The sequence below is a fragment of the Mesoplodon bidens genome (assembly GCF_964165515.1).
Source record: "Mesoplodon bidens genome assembly, chromosome: 16".
NCBI classification, from domain to species: Eukaryota; Metazoa; Chordata; class Mammalia; order Artiodactyla; family Ziphiidae; genus Mesoplodon; species Mesoplodon bidens.
This window is the reverse complement of record NC_138173.1, coordinates 74,629,913-74,645,269: the sequence shown is the minus strand read 5'-3', so window position 1 is coordinate 74,645,269 and position 15,357 is coordinate 74,629,913. Positions and strand designations below refer to the sequence as shown.

Here is a 15,357-nt window from a genome sequence, read left to right as displayed (position 1 = left end):
TCTAGCCCACCTTCCAAAGGGCCAGCGGCAAAGTCTCGGCAGGGCAGTGCTCTCTGGGGGCTCAAAGGGTGCCCTTTCTCATGGCCGGGAGTGACCCCAGTTAAGTGCAGGGCAGCGGGCTCATCACCAGCCTGTTTGTCCAGCTGCCCGGCTCCCGTGGTTCGGGCGCGTGGGCCACTCGGAAGCTTCTCTCGTGGCCCGTGTCCTTCCCGAGTGATCTGAGTGTGCTCTGGGGTTTCCACTTCTACAGGAAGCTTCAACTGCCACCACTTAAAGAGTCTGTTTGACGTGGTAAACGTTGACTGAGCACCAGGCAGGTGTCAGGCCCTGGGCTGTGTGTGGTGGGGTAAGGGGACGGTCCTGGCACAGTGTCCGGATGCCGAGGGAGCCAACATGCCACCTTGGATCAGTAGAAAGAACGGTGTGAGGATGGACTTAGAGGGCTGAGCCCAGGCACGAGCACCATGAAGTAGTAGCCTGTTCTGAAGTCATCCAGCTCGTTCCTCTCAAGTTATAGATGAGCAAGCAGAGGCTCAGAGAAGTTAAGTGATTTCCCTAAGGTCACACAGCAAGCCATAGTCGGGCCCTGTTCATTCGTCGGTTAGTTCAGTGAGTGAACCCTGAGCCCTGCCCTCAGAAGAGCTCGCTTCAATCAGGGAGACATTTTGTCAACGGAAAATTCCGGCATGAGGCTGTACATGATATGACAGGGGCTTGTGCGGGGTTGGGTATGATTCAGGAAGTCTTCCTGGAGGAGGTGCTGCTCGAGCTGAGTTTTGGAAAGGCCTAGAGGAGCTGGCAAGGCAGAGAGTATGAGGGGCATTGTGTGTGGCTGTGAGGGGCTGATGGATGGCAGGAGGGGTGTCACAGGGTGCTGGGGGAGAGAGGCAGATGGCCTTCAATTTGGTCTAGAAAACTCTGGAGGAGCAGTCGAGGGCACCAATCCTATATCGACATCCTTTTACATTTTCTCTCTGGAAACCCTTTTTCTTCTCCTTGGCTGTCTCCCCGCCTGGACAGAGCCCAGAGTCCAGAGACCTGGCTCCTAGGCCTGGCCCCACTACCGGCCAGCAGAAGGTCTGCGAATCCTGGCGGCCGCCCCAGGTACTCAGGCCCTACTGGGCGCCAGGGGATGGAGGGAGGAGTGCCCGTGTCCTGCCCTCCGGAGTCCGTGGTGGTGGCAGGACCCCAGGTAAATGCAGGATGCCAAGTGCAGCCCCCGAGGCACCGGGGAGGGGAGGCTGAGCTGGACAGGCGCACAGGGCAGGCTCCCAGGCCCAGGCAATGAGCCGCCTGCGCAAAGGTCCAGCGGCATGAAACCAACTGCACCGCCCCTTCCCATGTCGGCTGGGGCCCTCCCATGCTCCTTGCCCTCCGGCCCTCGGCTTCCTCATCTGGGGAGAGGAGGGGCCTCAGATTCCTGCATATCCTCCTGGTGCCAGCAGGGCCAGCCGTGTGACCTGACCCTGGGGGTGAGAATGTCTGGGGCTGGGACACCCTTGTGTGGTGAGGACCAGCCTGGACGCAGAGCCACAGGAGCAGCGGAGGGGCTGCCTGGGGGGCAGCAGTCTTTATTTAGAAAGTCCTGAGTGGAGAGGAAAACGGAGATTGAAAACGTAGGGACACCGCTCGGAGACAGAGAAGGCATTTCAAATTCTCTGCTGTTCTCAGGATGATGTCTTTGCATAATGCTACCAGCCAGCAGGCATAGCTTTCATTCTTCCGTTTTTTTCCTGGTTTATCTTCAGTTGTCTGAAGTCCTTGTCCAAAAAGAGACGGTTGAAGCAGAGGGTCTAAGAGAGGCATTGTCTCCACTAAGCAAGGTGCTCCCTGTGGAAAAGCAGTTCCGGTCCCTTTGGGAAGGGAAGGGCGCCCGGGCTGCAGTGCCCACGCCACCGCTGATTCACACCATGGTCCTGAGCACGTCAGCTCCGCACTGGGTTCCAGTGTCGCTTCTGAAAGGGAACAGTTTGGAGAGACGATCCCTGGAGGCCGGTAAACGTCGTAGCTAAATGCCGTAACAAACAGCCCCAAATTTCAGGGGCCCAACGCAGCAGCCTTCCTTTATGTTCTCATGGTGGTGGTGGTGGTGGGGCCTGTCTGGAGCCCACTGGGGGACCCTGGCCCCGCCCACCCTGGGGCCCTGCCCATCCCAGAGCTTCCCTTATCCCGCGGCTCCCCCTGGACCCTTCTCAGCTCCTTTACTTCTGTGAGCAGGCAGATGGGGGATGGTAGGAGGGGTGTGTGGGGGGGCCAGCTTTGGGGGGTGTCATTTCCCCCCCTGCTGTCCACTGGCCGGGACTCGGTCCCGTGTCCACGCCTCACCACTGCGGGCACTGCACTCTGGCTGTGTGCCCAGGAGGCAAGGGAATGGTCTGGTGAACACGCGGCCAGCCTCTGCCGCCAGAACCTCCCGACTTCAAGTGTTCCGTGAGGGTAGAGCGGGGCGGGCCCCTGGGCGGAGGGGCCGTGTGAGCAGGGCCTTGAGACCTGGGGCAGGGGGACACTGCTAGGGAGAGGACGGCGGAGGGTGGCCACCAGCACAGAACCCTCAGGCGAGACCCGGGTTCGACTGTGGCCGCCCCGAACTCAGTCTCTTCAAACTGGACCGACCTTGTAGCTCCGCCGGCACCGCTGCCTCTGGTCCCCGTCGTGAGCCCTCGCGTTTGTCGGGCACTTCTCTGCCCCGGCTCTGCACACCGGCCCTCTGGCCGCATCCCCCCCTTGCAGGCCAGGAAGCAGAGGCTCTGGCTTCTCAGGGGGGCTCTCCCGGAGCCTGGACTTGGTCTGAGCCCCGCCACCCTGCTCGCCTGGCCCGAGAACCAGGGCAACCGTGGGCAGGGGGACCCCTGACCTGGTGGGTGGTGTTGGCCGTGGGCGTCTCTCCCCGTCGTTGAAGCAGGTTTGCACGGTCCACAGGCAGCCACAGGGCCGCAGGATGCAGCCGCCGGGGGCTCCCCTCCACCGGCCTGGTCCCTGCCCGCCCCGCGGGTGCTGGACCCCGGGTGGACGTGCCCGGGAAGCCAGAGGACATTCCACGAGTGAGCTCCAAGCCACACGCATCTCCCCTCCAACTCCAGCTTGCCTTCATTTTAATCTAATTCCCTTTCATCTTTAATGAAAAGTTATAAAAGTAAATTATTTACCCAAGAGAGCCAAACGGCTCCTCAGGAGCTGTTCTTGACTTGAGGGTAATTACACGTGTGGGTCTTGCGCGGTCTCCCTCCCCGGATGCTGGGGAAGAGGCATCCTGGCTTATGAACTAATTATCTACCTCGGTAACTGTTAAAAACGCGCGCCATTTAGCACATTGAGAGCAGGGCTCAGGCGTTGTGTGGTGCCCACCTTGACGAGCGCCCGGCCCGGGACCCGGAGGAGCCTGCGCAGCCGAGCCGAGCTCTGGGGAACAGCCCTTCTCCCGGCCCGGCGCTCTCCGCTCGTGTCCCCCAGCCTGAGCCAGCACGGCCGACAGAAGGACCCCCTTCCCTGCAGTGCGGGAGGCTCGGGAGGTGGGGGGAGGCGGGAGGCGGCTGTGGGGCTTGATGCCATCTCCCCAGGTGCCCACTTGCCTCTGCGTGTAACACCCTTGCCCAGAACACCGTCACTCCCACCCCTGGGGCACCTCCGTGCTCCTGACCTCTTTTGCAAACTCTCTGTCAGTAAAGTAGCAAAATAAGATTTGAAACATTTGGACTAAGGGAAACCGTACTTGGCACAGTTGGTCAAGACTTGGAGGAGTGGGCATGCAGGAGAGGCCGTGTGTGCGTGCGTGTGTGTGCGCCTGTGTGTGTAGACTGAAATACGGCTGCTGAGGGCCCGCGTGGTGCCCTAGGTCGGTACACTCTTGGCTCTGAGCTCCCTAACAGCCACAGAGAAAAGGTCAGTTACTTGGCTCTCGTCGGTAGCGTGGGAAAACTTGCCGCCTTAGTTGCGTACCTAGCGACTAGCTACGTTGGCATTAGAGAAAGTTCACCACTTTTTACTGGCTAGTCGGGAATTACAGGGTTTTCTACTGGACCTGCCTGTGCCTTCTCCCAAAGGACAGCCAGCGCTGGGGGGAGTGGGCAGCACCAGCAGGCCAGGGCCCCGGCCTTGGTTCTCTTCCGCATCCCCGAGGCTCAGCTATCGTATTTTGTTCCCACTTGAGCTTCTTTTTTGTTTCATTTAAAGGGTGACAAAGCTCCTTGATAAATTCCCGAACCTAGCCTTGCCCTGAATCAAATTTGGCTCTCAAATTTAGGACCACCCAAGATTTATGTCAACTAGAAAAACGTGTGTGTCGTGTGAAATTTGAAATTTAAATGTGCTCTAGCTGAAGCAGGCTTGGTAGAGCCTCGAAAACTTGACTCACTCCGGCAGTTTTGGAGTCTTCACCTCATTAATTCCTACTGCATTGTTCCCAAGTCTTTAAAATGTTTTATCCAAAATTAGACCTAAAGTCTGCTTAGTCGTCCAGTTTATCAAAGAAATGAAAGGCAAGGAAGGTGGAGCTCTGGGGTGAGGCCAGGAGGGTGTCCTTGCTGGGGGTTTGGGCTCCGGGGAAGAACAAGCCTTCCACTGCCGGCCCTGGGAGCTGTGTCCTGAAGAAGCAGCGAGCAGGCCGTCCACGGCTCACCCCTCTGTGCCGCTGAAAAGTGACTTGCACGTGACCTTGGCTTGTGGGGGGCTGCTGATAATTTTCCGTGTTTCCTTCAGCCCCCAAGGGAACTGTGCTGTGCAGGCTCCACCCAAGGTCCCACCTCACCCGTCTTCCAATGCCTCTCAGAGCGAGACCGTGGCCTGGGACACGCACACATGCGCACACACGCACACGTCAGAATTGACCTAGGAGGCCAGACTCCCGGGAGCCGCCAGGCAGGTCCCTTTTGGAAAGTCCACAGTGGTTTAGAACCGCTGGGCTGTCCACAGCCATTTGGCAAGTGTCTCCCAAGTGCCAGGACCGTCTGCCCACCCCTGACCTTCACGCCCTCCCACTCCGTGGACCAGACTAGAGAGACGGCTGTGGACACCGCAGGGCCGGCCTGACCACCGGCCCATCCGTGACCTGCTCATCCTCAGGCTCCGATCTCTACCCGGCCCTCGTCTTGGCTCCAGAGGCCCTGCTCCCACCTGCGCCTCTGAAGTCTGGGTCCTGATGCTCTCTGCTGGCCTCAGGCTCGCCCAGCCCCCTCTTCTCTGCCGTGCACGAGGGGAGAGGAACCCACGCTATGCCCCAGCCCTCTGCCCAGCCCCAGTCTCCAGGAGGACGAGTGGGGTTAAGGGCTTGGGATTCCAGAAGGTTCTCAGCGAGGGATAGATGAGTAAAGAAGACCGGACAAAAGGGCCTTTACAGACTCCTGTCCCAGCAGGCAGAGGCGCACGTCCACCCTGTGGGGCGCTGAGGGCCGCAGCTGCCTGGCCGGGCGTGGGCACAGCAGGGAGACGCTACTGCACCCACACTAGGATGGCTGGGACAAAGAAAGGCAGGCACTACAAGCGCTGGGAGGGACGTGGAGAACCTGAACGCTGCGAGTAGGGCTGTGAGATAACACAGCCGCTTCAGAACACAGCCTGGCGGTTCCTCAGCAAGTTAAACACAGACCCACACAACCCGGCAGTTCTGCCCTGAGGTGTGTGTCCTCGAGAAGTGAAAACCTGAGTCCGTACAGACACTTGTCCTGGAGTGTCCACAGCAGCATTGCTTACGACAGACAAGGGTGGAAGCACCCGAGGGCCCATCCACAAGTGAAGACAAGCTGTGGTGCGGCCACACGACGGAACATCACTCCAGCGTGAAGAGGAGGGAAGTGCAGGCTCCCACAGGTCAGAACCTGGACAGCGTCGCGCTCAGGGAGGGAAGCCGGTCCTTAAAGCCCGAATGTATAGGATGGGACTCGTGTGAAAGTCCAGATCTGGGGCGTCTGGAGAGCTAGAAACTCGATTCGTGGCCATTCAGGGCTGGGGGACGGGGAGAGAGGCAGGGATGGTGGAGGCGTGTGGAGTTTCTTTTTGACGTGATGAAAATGCCCTCACATTGCCCGTAGTGATGGTTGCACAGATCTGGGAATCTATGAAAAGCCGTGGAATTGTACACTTTAGTAGGTGAGCTGTGTGGTTTGTGAACTAAATCCCAGTAAAGCTGTTTAAAAAATAACACAAGCCCCTGTGCCCGGGGTTCGGGTGGGAGCTGGGCGCTTAGCTGGGCGCCTCGGGCCGGCTGCGAGCCTCTCCACACCGGGGTAGGTTCACCTGTAAAGTGGGGCAGTGACAGCGCCAGCCTGATGGGGTTGGTCTGAGGACTGCGTGAGGCGGTGCCTGTGAAGCCTTAGAACAGTGGCCAGGGTGCCCCTGGGAGCTCCTGTCACCACAAGACTAATAACAGTGAGAAGCGCAGCGGGCTGGCGCCCGCGGGGGAGGACAAGGGGGACGCCTGGGTGCAGAGGGCCGCGCCGGGACAGGCCCCTTCCACCGCGCTCTCCACCTGCTCCCGGGCTCACGTGGGCCCGGAACCCTCTGGAGTGCAATGGGCATGAGAGGTTGGCATGTCCCCAGGGCGGTGTCTGCCTGTGTCCTGGGCACCAAGAAAGGCCGGCCCCCTCCAGGCACAGTGTACAGTAGGGGCGGCATTTGGTGAGGCCAGGCGGGGGTCTAAACCGGCCCCGCATGGGAAAGCGGAGCTGTTGCAGCCCCTCCTGGGGCAAGAGGGGAGACCGAGGCTGGAGGACAGAGCCGCCCCCTCCAGAAGCAGGACTCCAGCCGCCATGCCGATGCCAAGCCCTGGATGACGGGCACTCCGTCGGGGCAGCGTCTGGGGCGGGCCAGAGGCCCCGGGCCCCGGCAGTCCCATCACTTCCCGGACCTCAGCCTCTCTGCTCAAAACCTGCTAAGGCCTGCCCAGTTCTCTCTGCCCTCCAGGAGCACGTGAGGGTGGGGGGGAGGGGCTTGGCCTGTGCGGGGCACCGGCGAGGGTTGCGGGGAGGGAGTGGGCAACGGAAGACTCGCCTGACCTGGTGGCGCCTTGGGGTGCGGGCACCGCCCCGTTCTCAGCGCGCTCTCACTGCGTGAACCCCCGCCCGCTGTCCGCACGGTGGCTGCCCTTGGCCAGAGCGCAGGCTGGCACCGCCGGCTGCCTTCCTCCTAGCGCCTTCCTCGCCAGCCTGGGCCCTGCAGGCCCTTCCCTCATCGTGCCTTCTATTTATAGCATGGGTTCCTGCCAGAGCCTGTCAACGTGCTATAGCATAAACGTGGCAGCCTTTCAGGAGCCATTCTGGGCCAGATAAGATTAAGTCCGTGACTCTGGCTGGTATTAAAAGTGAAGGAGAAGCACGGCCGGGGGCGGCGGGAGGAGACGGGCTGGGGCCCAGTTTAACATGTTGCGGGAAGAGACTAATCCGCTCCCCGGAGATTTCTTACGATATGGATTCTCCCGCATAAATAATCTCCTCCATGAAAGTTGGGTCTGCGAGTCAGGACCAGAGCCAGGCAGTGGCAGCTTGGTCCTAATGTCCTCTCTGCAGGGGTGCTTCGGGGACATGGCCCAGTCCCCTCGAGTCCCAGGGGGCCCAAAGGGGACAGGGCACGGCTGGGATTTGAGCCCAGGTACCCCTGCCCCAAAGCCCACTCACTTACTCTTTCATTCATCCACTCACTCACTCAACAAATATGAACTAGAAGAGTGCCTGCCTGGCCTGGGTGTTGGGACGAGGAGGGAGGGATACACAATGGTTAACAAACAAATGGGTAAAGAAGAACTTCAGATAAGATGTTGAGGGTCACGAGAAAATGAAGAGAGTGGAAGAGTGACGGTGCAGGAAGGCTCTTTACTGTGTGGTCAGAGACAGCCTCCCTGAGGAGAGGGCCAAGGTGGTGCGAACAGCAGGTGCAAAGGCCCTGGGGCAGGGATGCGCTGGGCCTGCTGGCAGAACAGGGAGGAGGGAGGCAAAGTGGTAGGAGCGCGGGGATGGGGGAACCTGGCTCAGGGCCGTGCAAGGCCCTGGAGACCAGGGTCAGTGGCCGTAATGTGATCAAAACTCCCTTTTATTCTGGGACCGGGCAAGGGGCGGGCAAGGACCTGACAAGGTGAAACCACGGTTCACGCCGCTGTGAACCGTTGGCTGCCGTGCAGGAAGCTGGCCTGGGCTAAGATAGAGTGGGTCGGGGCAGAGATGGGGATGGCCGCCGGGCGGGCCGGTGGGCTGGGTGTGGGTGCCCGGGGAGCACCTCGGTGTGACCTCCAGGCGCCAGGCGGGCCTGCCAGGTAGGGCCACTTCTGTACGGAAGACCCTGGGGAGGCGGGGTTTCCGGGAGAAAGTGGGAGGGTTTCGTTTGGGCCAAGTTAAGGGTGAGACCGTGCTGGACACCTGGGCGAGGAGGTCAGGGCTGCCCAGAGGAGCCGGTGCCCGGCTGCAGCCCTCACTGGGTCCTGAGCCCCTCCTGCTCGGTCCTGCAGGGTGGCCACCCTTCCTGTCCAGGAGTCCCTCCCACCTGGAGCTGCTTGAGGGCAGGGCCACATCCAGGGTGTTCCACAGACACTTGTTAAGATAACGAGTGCTGTGGCCTTGGCCTCAGGCCTCGGGTTTCAGAAACTGGGGGCTTGGGGGCGGGGCGGGCAGAAACGAACGGAACCTTTGAGCACTTCCCTTTGGCACTTTGCACAGAGAATGTGACACTCGCTGCGTTTCCAGATGAGGGACACAGGCAGGGTTCAGGCCGGGCTCTGCCCGCCCTCCCCTTGGGCCTGGGAGGCAGCGGCAGCTCTTTGGTCACTGAACGCCAGCCACTCTGACAAGTGAGCGCCAACCTAGTGGCTGAGAACAACACGAGCTACTACCCCACGGTCCTGTAGGCCAGTCTTAAGAGGTGGCGGCAGGCTGGGGGCTGGGGAGACCCCGGTTCCCGCCTTCTGGGCTCCAGGGAGGCCTGCACCCCTTGGCCCTGTCCTGTCTTCAAAGCCAGCTGTGCAGCAACTCCCGGCCTCCCTCCGCCCCCATGGACACGCAGCCTTCCAGGCTCTCCCCTGCCCCCTCTTGCCCTTATAAGGACCTTTGTGACGACATTGGGCCCACCCACATACTCCAAGATACTTGCGTCTCAAGGTCCTTAACTGAATGTCACCTGCAGAGTCCCTTTGGCGTGTGCGGGAACACACTGCACGGGATCCAGGGATTAGGACGTGGACATCTTTGGGGGTGTCATTCTGTCTACTGCATCACCCCCTCTGGTGGCACAGACTTAGGGTTCCGGGAGCTTCTCCGGGACAAGGCTAGACCTCACAGAGCCAGAGCTCTGTCTCTCCCACCCAGCGCTCCGGAGGAGCCCCCAGGTCGAGGTCGCCCGTGCGCAGCTCCCCGGCAGCCTGGGGGTCAGGAGATGGGCTTCCAGGCTGGGACCCCCCTCCCTGCCTCCCCGGGGGGGGTAGGGGGGGTGCCTCTCCCCTGAGGCTGGGGCATTCCAGGTCGTGATGTGGCCCACCTGCAGGTTGGCTGTGGGTCTGCATCCCTCCTGGACAGAGTGGCCAGGAGAGGCTGAAGGGACTCGTCCTCTGCCTCGGTCCTCTCTGTCCATCGCATCAGCGCTGTGCTGGTCATCTTTCCCCATCAGCATTCACGGCCAGCCTGCGGGTGAGGAACGGCCCTGGAGAAGCTATATAAATGCAAAGTGTCCTCCTCGGCTGGGGGTTAGAGCTGGTCAGGGACCTGGCCCGCCCTGCGCATTCTCCTCTGCCCAGGGTGGATGTGAGCATAATGGTGATAATGATCCAGCCGTCCCCCGTTGTGTGCCCCTCCCCCTCTGCATGCGCGTTTCCAGTTCTCACAAAACCTCTTTGAGGTGGGCTTTCCTATCAGCCCTTCTAAAGGTGAGGAAACTGAGGCTTGGAGAGGGCAAGCGGGGAGGAGTCAAGGAGAAACTACTCACAACTGCGCAGCAGCAGGAATCTCTCTACCCCAGCCTGGGGAGGGGCAGGGGGGTCACCACCGCAGGAAGTGGACAGTGGCAGCGGCCTGACGGGCCGACCCTGGAGGCCAAGGGCAGCACCTAGACCCCGCGTGCCCGGACATCAGACCTGGGGTTCCCACGGGGGTCTTAGTGAGCCCACCCTGGATGCCATGGGAAGGCACCCGGGTGATTGTGAAGAGTCCTCGGGGCGGGGAGGCGCCAGCTGCACGGGACACACTCGGACCGGTGTGCCCACCCCCTCCCCGCAACTGGCCAGTCTGCTGCGGACACAGAGGGAGTGCTAACCCGCCGTCCCTGGCAGGGGCCCCGGTCTGGCGATGGAGTGGACGCGGTGCCCACCTTCCCCACCCGAGGTCAGAGGGGCTGGGCCACGTGGCCCCCGGGGATGGTGGGCAGGAAGCCGAGCTGAGCCCTGCACGTGCCACAGGGCGGCTGAACTCCTGGCAGTGCCGTGATGTGGTTCTCATTCCTCTGGGCAATTTAGAAACGGCTCCAGCACAGCTTGCCTTTGAGAAATTTTTAATTATTTCTTCCCTGTGCCTTCCTAGTGAGCTCTGTGACTCCCTGGTGGACAGCTGGAGCTTCTCCTTGCTGGTCTCAGCTGTTCCTTCCAGCCTTGCTCAGCGGGGCGTCCACGCGAGAAGGGTCCCCTCTCCCCAGCGTGGGGCACAGCTGCCCTGGTCCAGAGTCAGAGAAGCGAATTCACTACAGCAAAGGGTGTGCTGGGACATTAGTGCCGGTGGAGTTACAACCCCCGACCTGAGCACAGCCATCACGGTCACTGTCAACACTGTTATCTCAGATGCATTTTCACTAGATCTCTCGCACAGTACCCCATGGGTCCCAGGAGAGGCCAGCCCTGGCATCCTTTTCAATTCAGGAAGCATGTCATATTCTCAGAGAAAACGGACCTCTGCTGTTTCCACCAGTGAGTAACGTGGGAAGGTTTGGTGCTCTCGGACCCAGGTTGGAGGTGCTGGGGCTGCAGGGTGGAAGGAGACAGCTGCTTGCTAAGCCCAGAAAGTCGTGAGTTTGGCAGGCAGTTATTGTGGGTGCCAGGTATGGGTGTGGCGTGACCAACTCTCCCAGCGTGCCTGGCACTGAGGGGTTCCCAGGACGCAGAAGTTTCAGTACTAAAGCCAGGATGGATGAACCATGACAGTTGGTCACCTATGACTGGGGACACATCAGAGAGCAAGACAGGTGGGTCCTGCCCCTCTTGAGGGTCGCCCTCCTCCCTGGGGAGGCAGACAAGGAAGCAAGCAACTCTCCCCAGACTAGGGCAGGGCAGGCCTGGCTGGGTCCTCTGTCTGCCTCTGGTTCATTACGCCAGTTTTGCAGATGAGGTGAAGGAGGCTCAGTTCGGCAGAGGGCCTCCTCCAGGATGAAGGGTTGGGGCAAAGCCAAGATCCCAGCCCGGCCTGCTGCTCAGCCAGGGGCCAGCTCCGTCCCCCATCCGGCCACCCTGGCCTGACCTCGGGACCATGCCCCTCCCCCTCATTTAGAGAATGCCAAGGAAAGAGTCCCACTAGGAACTGTGTCCACAGCCTCATTTCCCCTCTTCATTGCCCCAGGGGCCAAGTAGAGCTGGGCATCAGGGAAGGGTTAAGTGGGCACCACCAGGTGAGCTGGGGGCTGCTCTGCAGATGAGCCATAGGCCAGTGCCTGTGGCCCACGCGGTTCCCTACAAGGGAGAACACAGGGGGCAGAGATGCAGCAAGCCGGCCACCCTTCGCTGATTTGCAGATAATCCTGTCTTCCCCTTAATGGAACCGTCAACCGAGGCTCTCCTACACCTGCTGTCTCCACATGGGGCTCAGACTTGCCTGGCTGGGTTCATTGTTCAGCACGCATTACTGGGGCCCGGCCTGAGCAGGAGAGGGACCAAGGACTGTCATTACGTCCACTTCTCAGGTTTGAAACAGGCCCAGGACAGAAGCCAGTGTCTCTTGTTCCTGATATATCCTCTCTACACACACACACACACACGCACACGCACTCACACTCCGAGCCCTGGATGTGCTACGGAAAGGTCAGCTGAAGAGATTCCAGCACTCCTTGGGGATATCCACCTGCCTTGGAGGGAGGGTCTGCATGGCCCGTCCAGGGCTGGCCCCTCTCCAGACCCGTGCCTTCCAGGAACCCCAGTGAGGCGCTGGCCTCCTCCCATGGGCACCGAGGCCCCATAGCTGTTGGGCAGGATGGTCTTCCGTGCAGTCGCCTGGTGTCAAGAGCAGTGGCAGTGACTTGGGGGCTGTCCCCGACTAGCCTCCACTGTGGGATTCTGGTAATGGCGGGGTCAAGGTTGAGACACACGTGACGAGTCCTTCAACAGCAAGGTGGGCAGGCGTGAGGAAGTACACAGGTGACCTGCCACGTCATTACTCCTGGGCCTGCAGATGTGATGAGGCCAGGGCTCAGGGTCGGCGCTTGGTAGCCCCACGGCCAGTACCGTGTGGTGTGAAGTCCCACTGCAGGTCTAGGACCCCGTTCCCTGGCCTCCATGGCCGGATCAGCAAGCCGGTGACCTGGTGTCAGGAAGGACCCTTACTGACCGTATCAGCGTCCAGCGCTGCCATAGCAAATTACCACAGACCGGGGGCCTCGAGACAACAGAGCTGGACTGACTCACTGTTGTGGAGGCTGGAGGTCTGAATTCAAGGTGTGGGTAGCGCTCTGGGGGAGGATCCCCCCGCCTCTCCCAGCTCCCGGAGCTGCGGCTGCATCACTGCAGCCTCTGAGTTCTCTATCTTCACCTGGGCTCCCCTCTGAGTCAGTTTTCTCCTCTTCCGCCTCTTTTAAGGACACTTGTCACTCTCAAATCGCAGCCTGTGCCTTGCACCCATGCTTGAAGGTGGGTCCCCCAGCCTACCCACCCTGCCGTCCTGCTGGGATGTCTGGTGGTCTGAGGAGAGCGGGGGTCACAGCACAGCCTCTCCAGTCTACCTGCCCCATCACCCCACCCCCTTGCTGCTGCTCATTCCCTGTTCCCTGCCTGATGGGCGCGCGCCCTGCTCCGTGACTCCCAGACCTTCCCCCAGCTAGCGTCCCGCCTCCGTGGTGCCCCAGGGCCACCCCGGCCCTCACTGCTGCAGTCTGGGCGGGTCAGTCTGCAGGTGACTCAATAAAGGCCCAGCTACGGCTCCTCGGCCCGGCCTGTGCACAGTCCCCACCAGTTCTTAGTCCCTCCCCTGGCTGTCCTCCACCTGCAGGAGCCCCTGGGGTCCGGGCCAGAGCTCAGCCCTTCCAGGTGGGGGCAGCTAGGAGACCCTTCAGGACCCCCCAGTGACCCTGGGGCCCTCTTGGCCTCTCCAGCGTGGCACAGACCCCCCTGGGGTACAGCTCTGGCCCCGACGCCTGTCTCCGCTGGCCTGCACGTCGGGAGAGCAGGAACTGGGGCCCTTCCTCTGTTTTCCAGGAGACAGCCTTGGTGGGTGAAGGAGCGGAGAATGAATGAATGAGTGGAGGGAGGGAGGCTGGCTGGGCGGTGCCCTGACAGCCTCGTGCCCCGTGTCGCTCGCAGATGTGCTGGTGGACGGACAGCCCTGTGACCGCGAGGCGGCGGCCTGCCGGGTGGGCGACCCCGTGCGCCTGGAGGTGAGGCTGACCAACCGGAGTCCGCGCAGCGTGGGGCCCTTCGCCCTCGGCGTGGTGCCCTTCCAGGACCACCAGAACGGCGTGCACACCTACGACCTGCGCCATGCCGTCTCCTTCGTGGGCTCCGGCACCTTCTACCTGGACAAGGTGCGTGTGGCCCCCGGTCACTGTCCCCTGTCCCACCCCTCCCCCAGTGGCAGACGTAGGGGTTGGTAGACGTGGCGGCCTCTCTGCGTTGACCCTCATCCCCCTGACTCGCCCTGAGACCTCAGACAAGTTCACGTCTCTGTACCTGAGTCCTGGGAGCACAGCTAGGATGGGGATACCGGCCCCGAGGGTTGTCAAGGAGCTGAGACGAGTGTGCTGGGGGGGCGGCAAGGCAGCGTCAGATCTCCGTGCCCCTGGCACCGCTGCCCTGCCCCACGTGGCCGTCTCCTCCCTGCTCGTGGTCGCTGCACGCAGGCCCAGAGGGACTGATGGGGTCACAGGGCACAGTCCTCAAGCTCCACTTGCCTGGTGAGATGGCACCTTTGCCCCAAACGCTCCCCACGCTCCCTGACCCCCGAACGGCCCAGGGAGGGAAGTGTGATTAGCGCCATCCTAGGATAGGAGCTGAGGCCCAGAGAAGTGCAGTGACACGCCCGGGGCAGCACAGCAGGGAAGCCCTGGAGGGCCATGGGAGCAAGTCCTGGGGGCCCGCCCGCCCCTGCCCGCCCCTGCCCGCCCCCACCCGCCCCCGCCTCTGTATCTAGGTAGGTTCAGGGCTCTCCTGGAGGCTCTGGGGGTCCGCGCTGCTCCCGGCTGATGCCCCTCCTCCTCCCCTCAGGTGCGGCCGTCGGGCCAGTCAGCCTGCCTTGGGGCCCTTCTGTTCCTCTGCACGGGCGACTTCTTCCTCCGCATCCGCTTCCATGAAGACAGCTCCAGCAAGGGGCTGCCGCCCTCCTGGTTCCGCCTGCCCAGCGTGCACGTGCGCGCCCTGGGGGCCCAGGCCTGAGCCGCTGTTCCCGCGGGGAGAGATGACCAGAGGGCTCCCCGGGCAGGGGACAGGCCTTCGCTGCAACTCCTGTCCACTCCTCCCAACCCTCACCTCCCCTCCTACCTGCGGCGTCCTCTCTGGGCTTTGCAGGAGCCCCCAGACTTGGCAGCCGTGCCCCTTCCCACACTGGCCATCAGGGCTCCCCTGCAAGAGGCCGCTGCTAGGGTGAATGCTAATCAAACCCCAGAGTGTGGCCCTGGGTCCCTGCACCTGTTCCTGTGACCTGGGGTTCACAGCCCAGCCAGCAGGAAGAAAAGGTGAGCGTGAGGGAGGGGCACAGCCGGGGGTGGGGGGTCTGGGGAGCCTCCCTCGGCCCCCTCAGCCCTTGGAATCCCCCGAGGGCTGGCTCTTCTCCCAGGGGCCCCGAGGCAGCCCAGCCAGGAGAGATGGCACCGTGGTTGACCCCAAGAGGAGCCACCTGCCCCCCCTGGGCTGGTTCCAGCCTGGGCTGTGGGGGGTCGCAGGCTGTGTGTGTCTGCGTGTCGGTGACAGATTCTCCAATAAACGGCCTGCCTCGCTTCTCTGCTGGTCCACCTGCGTCCCTGCCTCTGCTAGTCCAGTGTGGTCAGGGGGCCGCCCCCCAGCTCGTCAGCCCCCGGCACAGGTAGGGACTCGCACGACCCCACACAGCACACACAGCTGGTGGCCGGCAGGGTTGGGCCTGTGTCTGTCTGTCCCTGTGGCCCCTCCCCTGCGTGTGCTCTTTGGGCCTCTATGCCACCCCTCTCAGAGCACCGTCTCGAGTACCACACCACGGTCCTCAGCCCCCGCGGTGGCTCTGGCCATCT

General features: G+C 61.9%; 1 protein-coding gene across 3 annotated transcripts in view; it reads left to right on the top strand.

Annotated features, from left to right (window-relative positions):
* TRAPPC9 (trafficking protein particle complex subunit 9) overlaps positions 1 to 15,092 on the top strand; it is a 503,630-nt gene extending 488,538 nt beyond the window's left edge. For all 3 annotated transcript variants that reach the window (XM_081258084.1, XM_081258086.1, XM_081258085.1), the window contains 2 exons: positions 13,460 to 13,680; positions 14,360 to 15,092. In XM_081258084.1, the coding sequence (XP_081114210.1) occupies positions 13,460 to 13,680; positions 14,360 to 14,527 (389 nt within the window). In that variant the 3' untranslated portion in view covers positions 14,528 to 15,092. The remainder of the gene's footprint in view (positions 1 to 13,459; positions 13,681 to 14,359) is intronic.
* Positions 15,093 to 15,357: the final 265 nt, after the last annotated feature.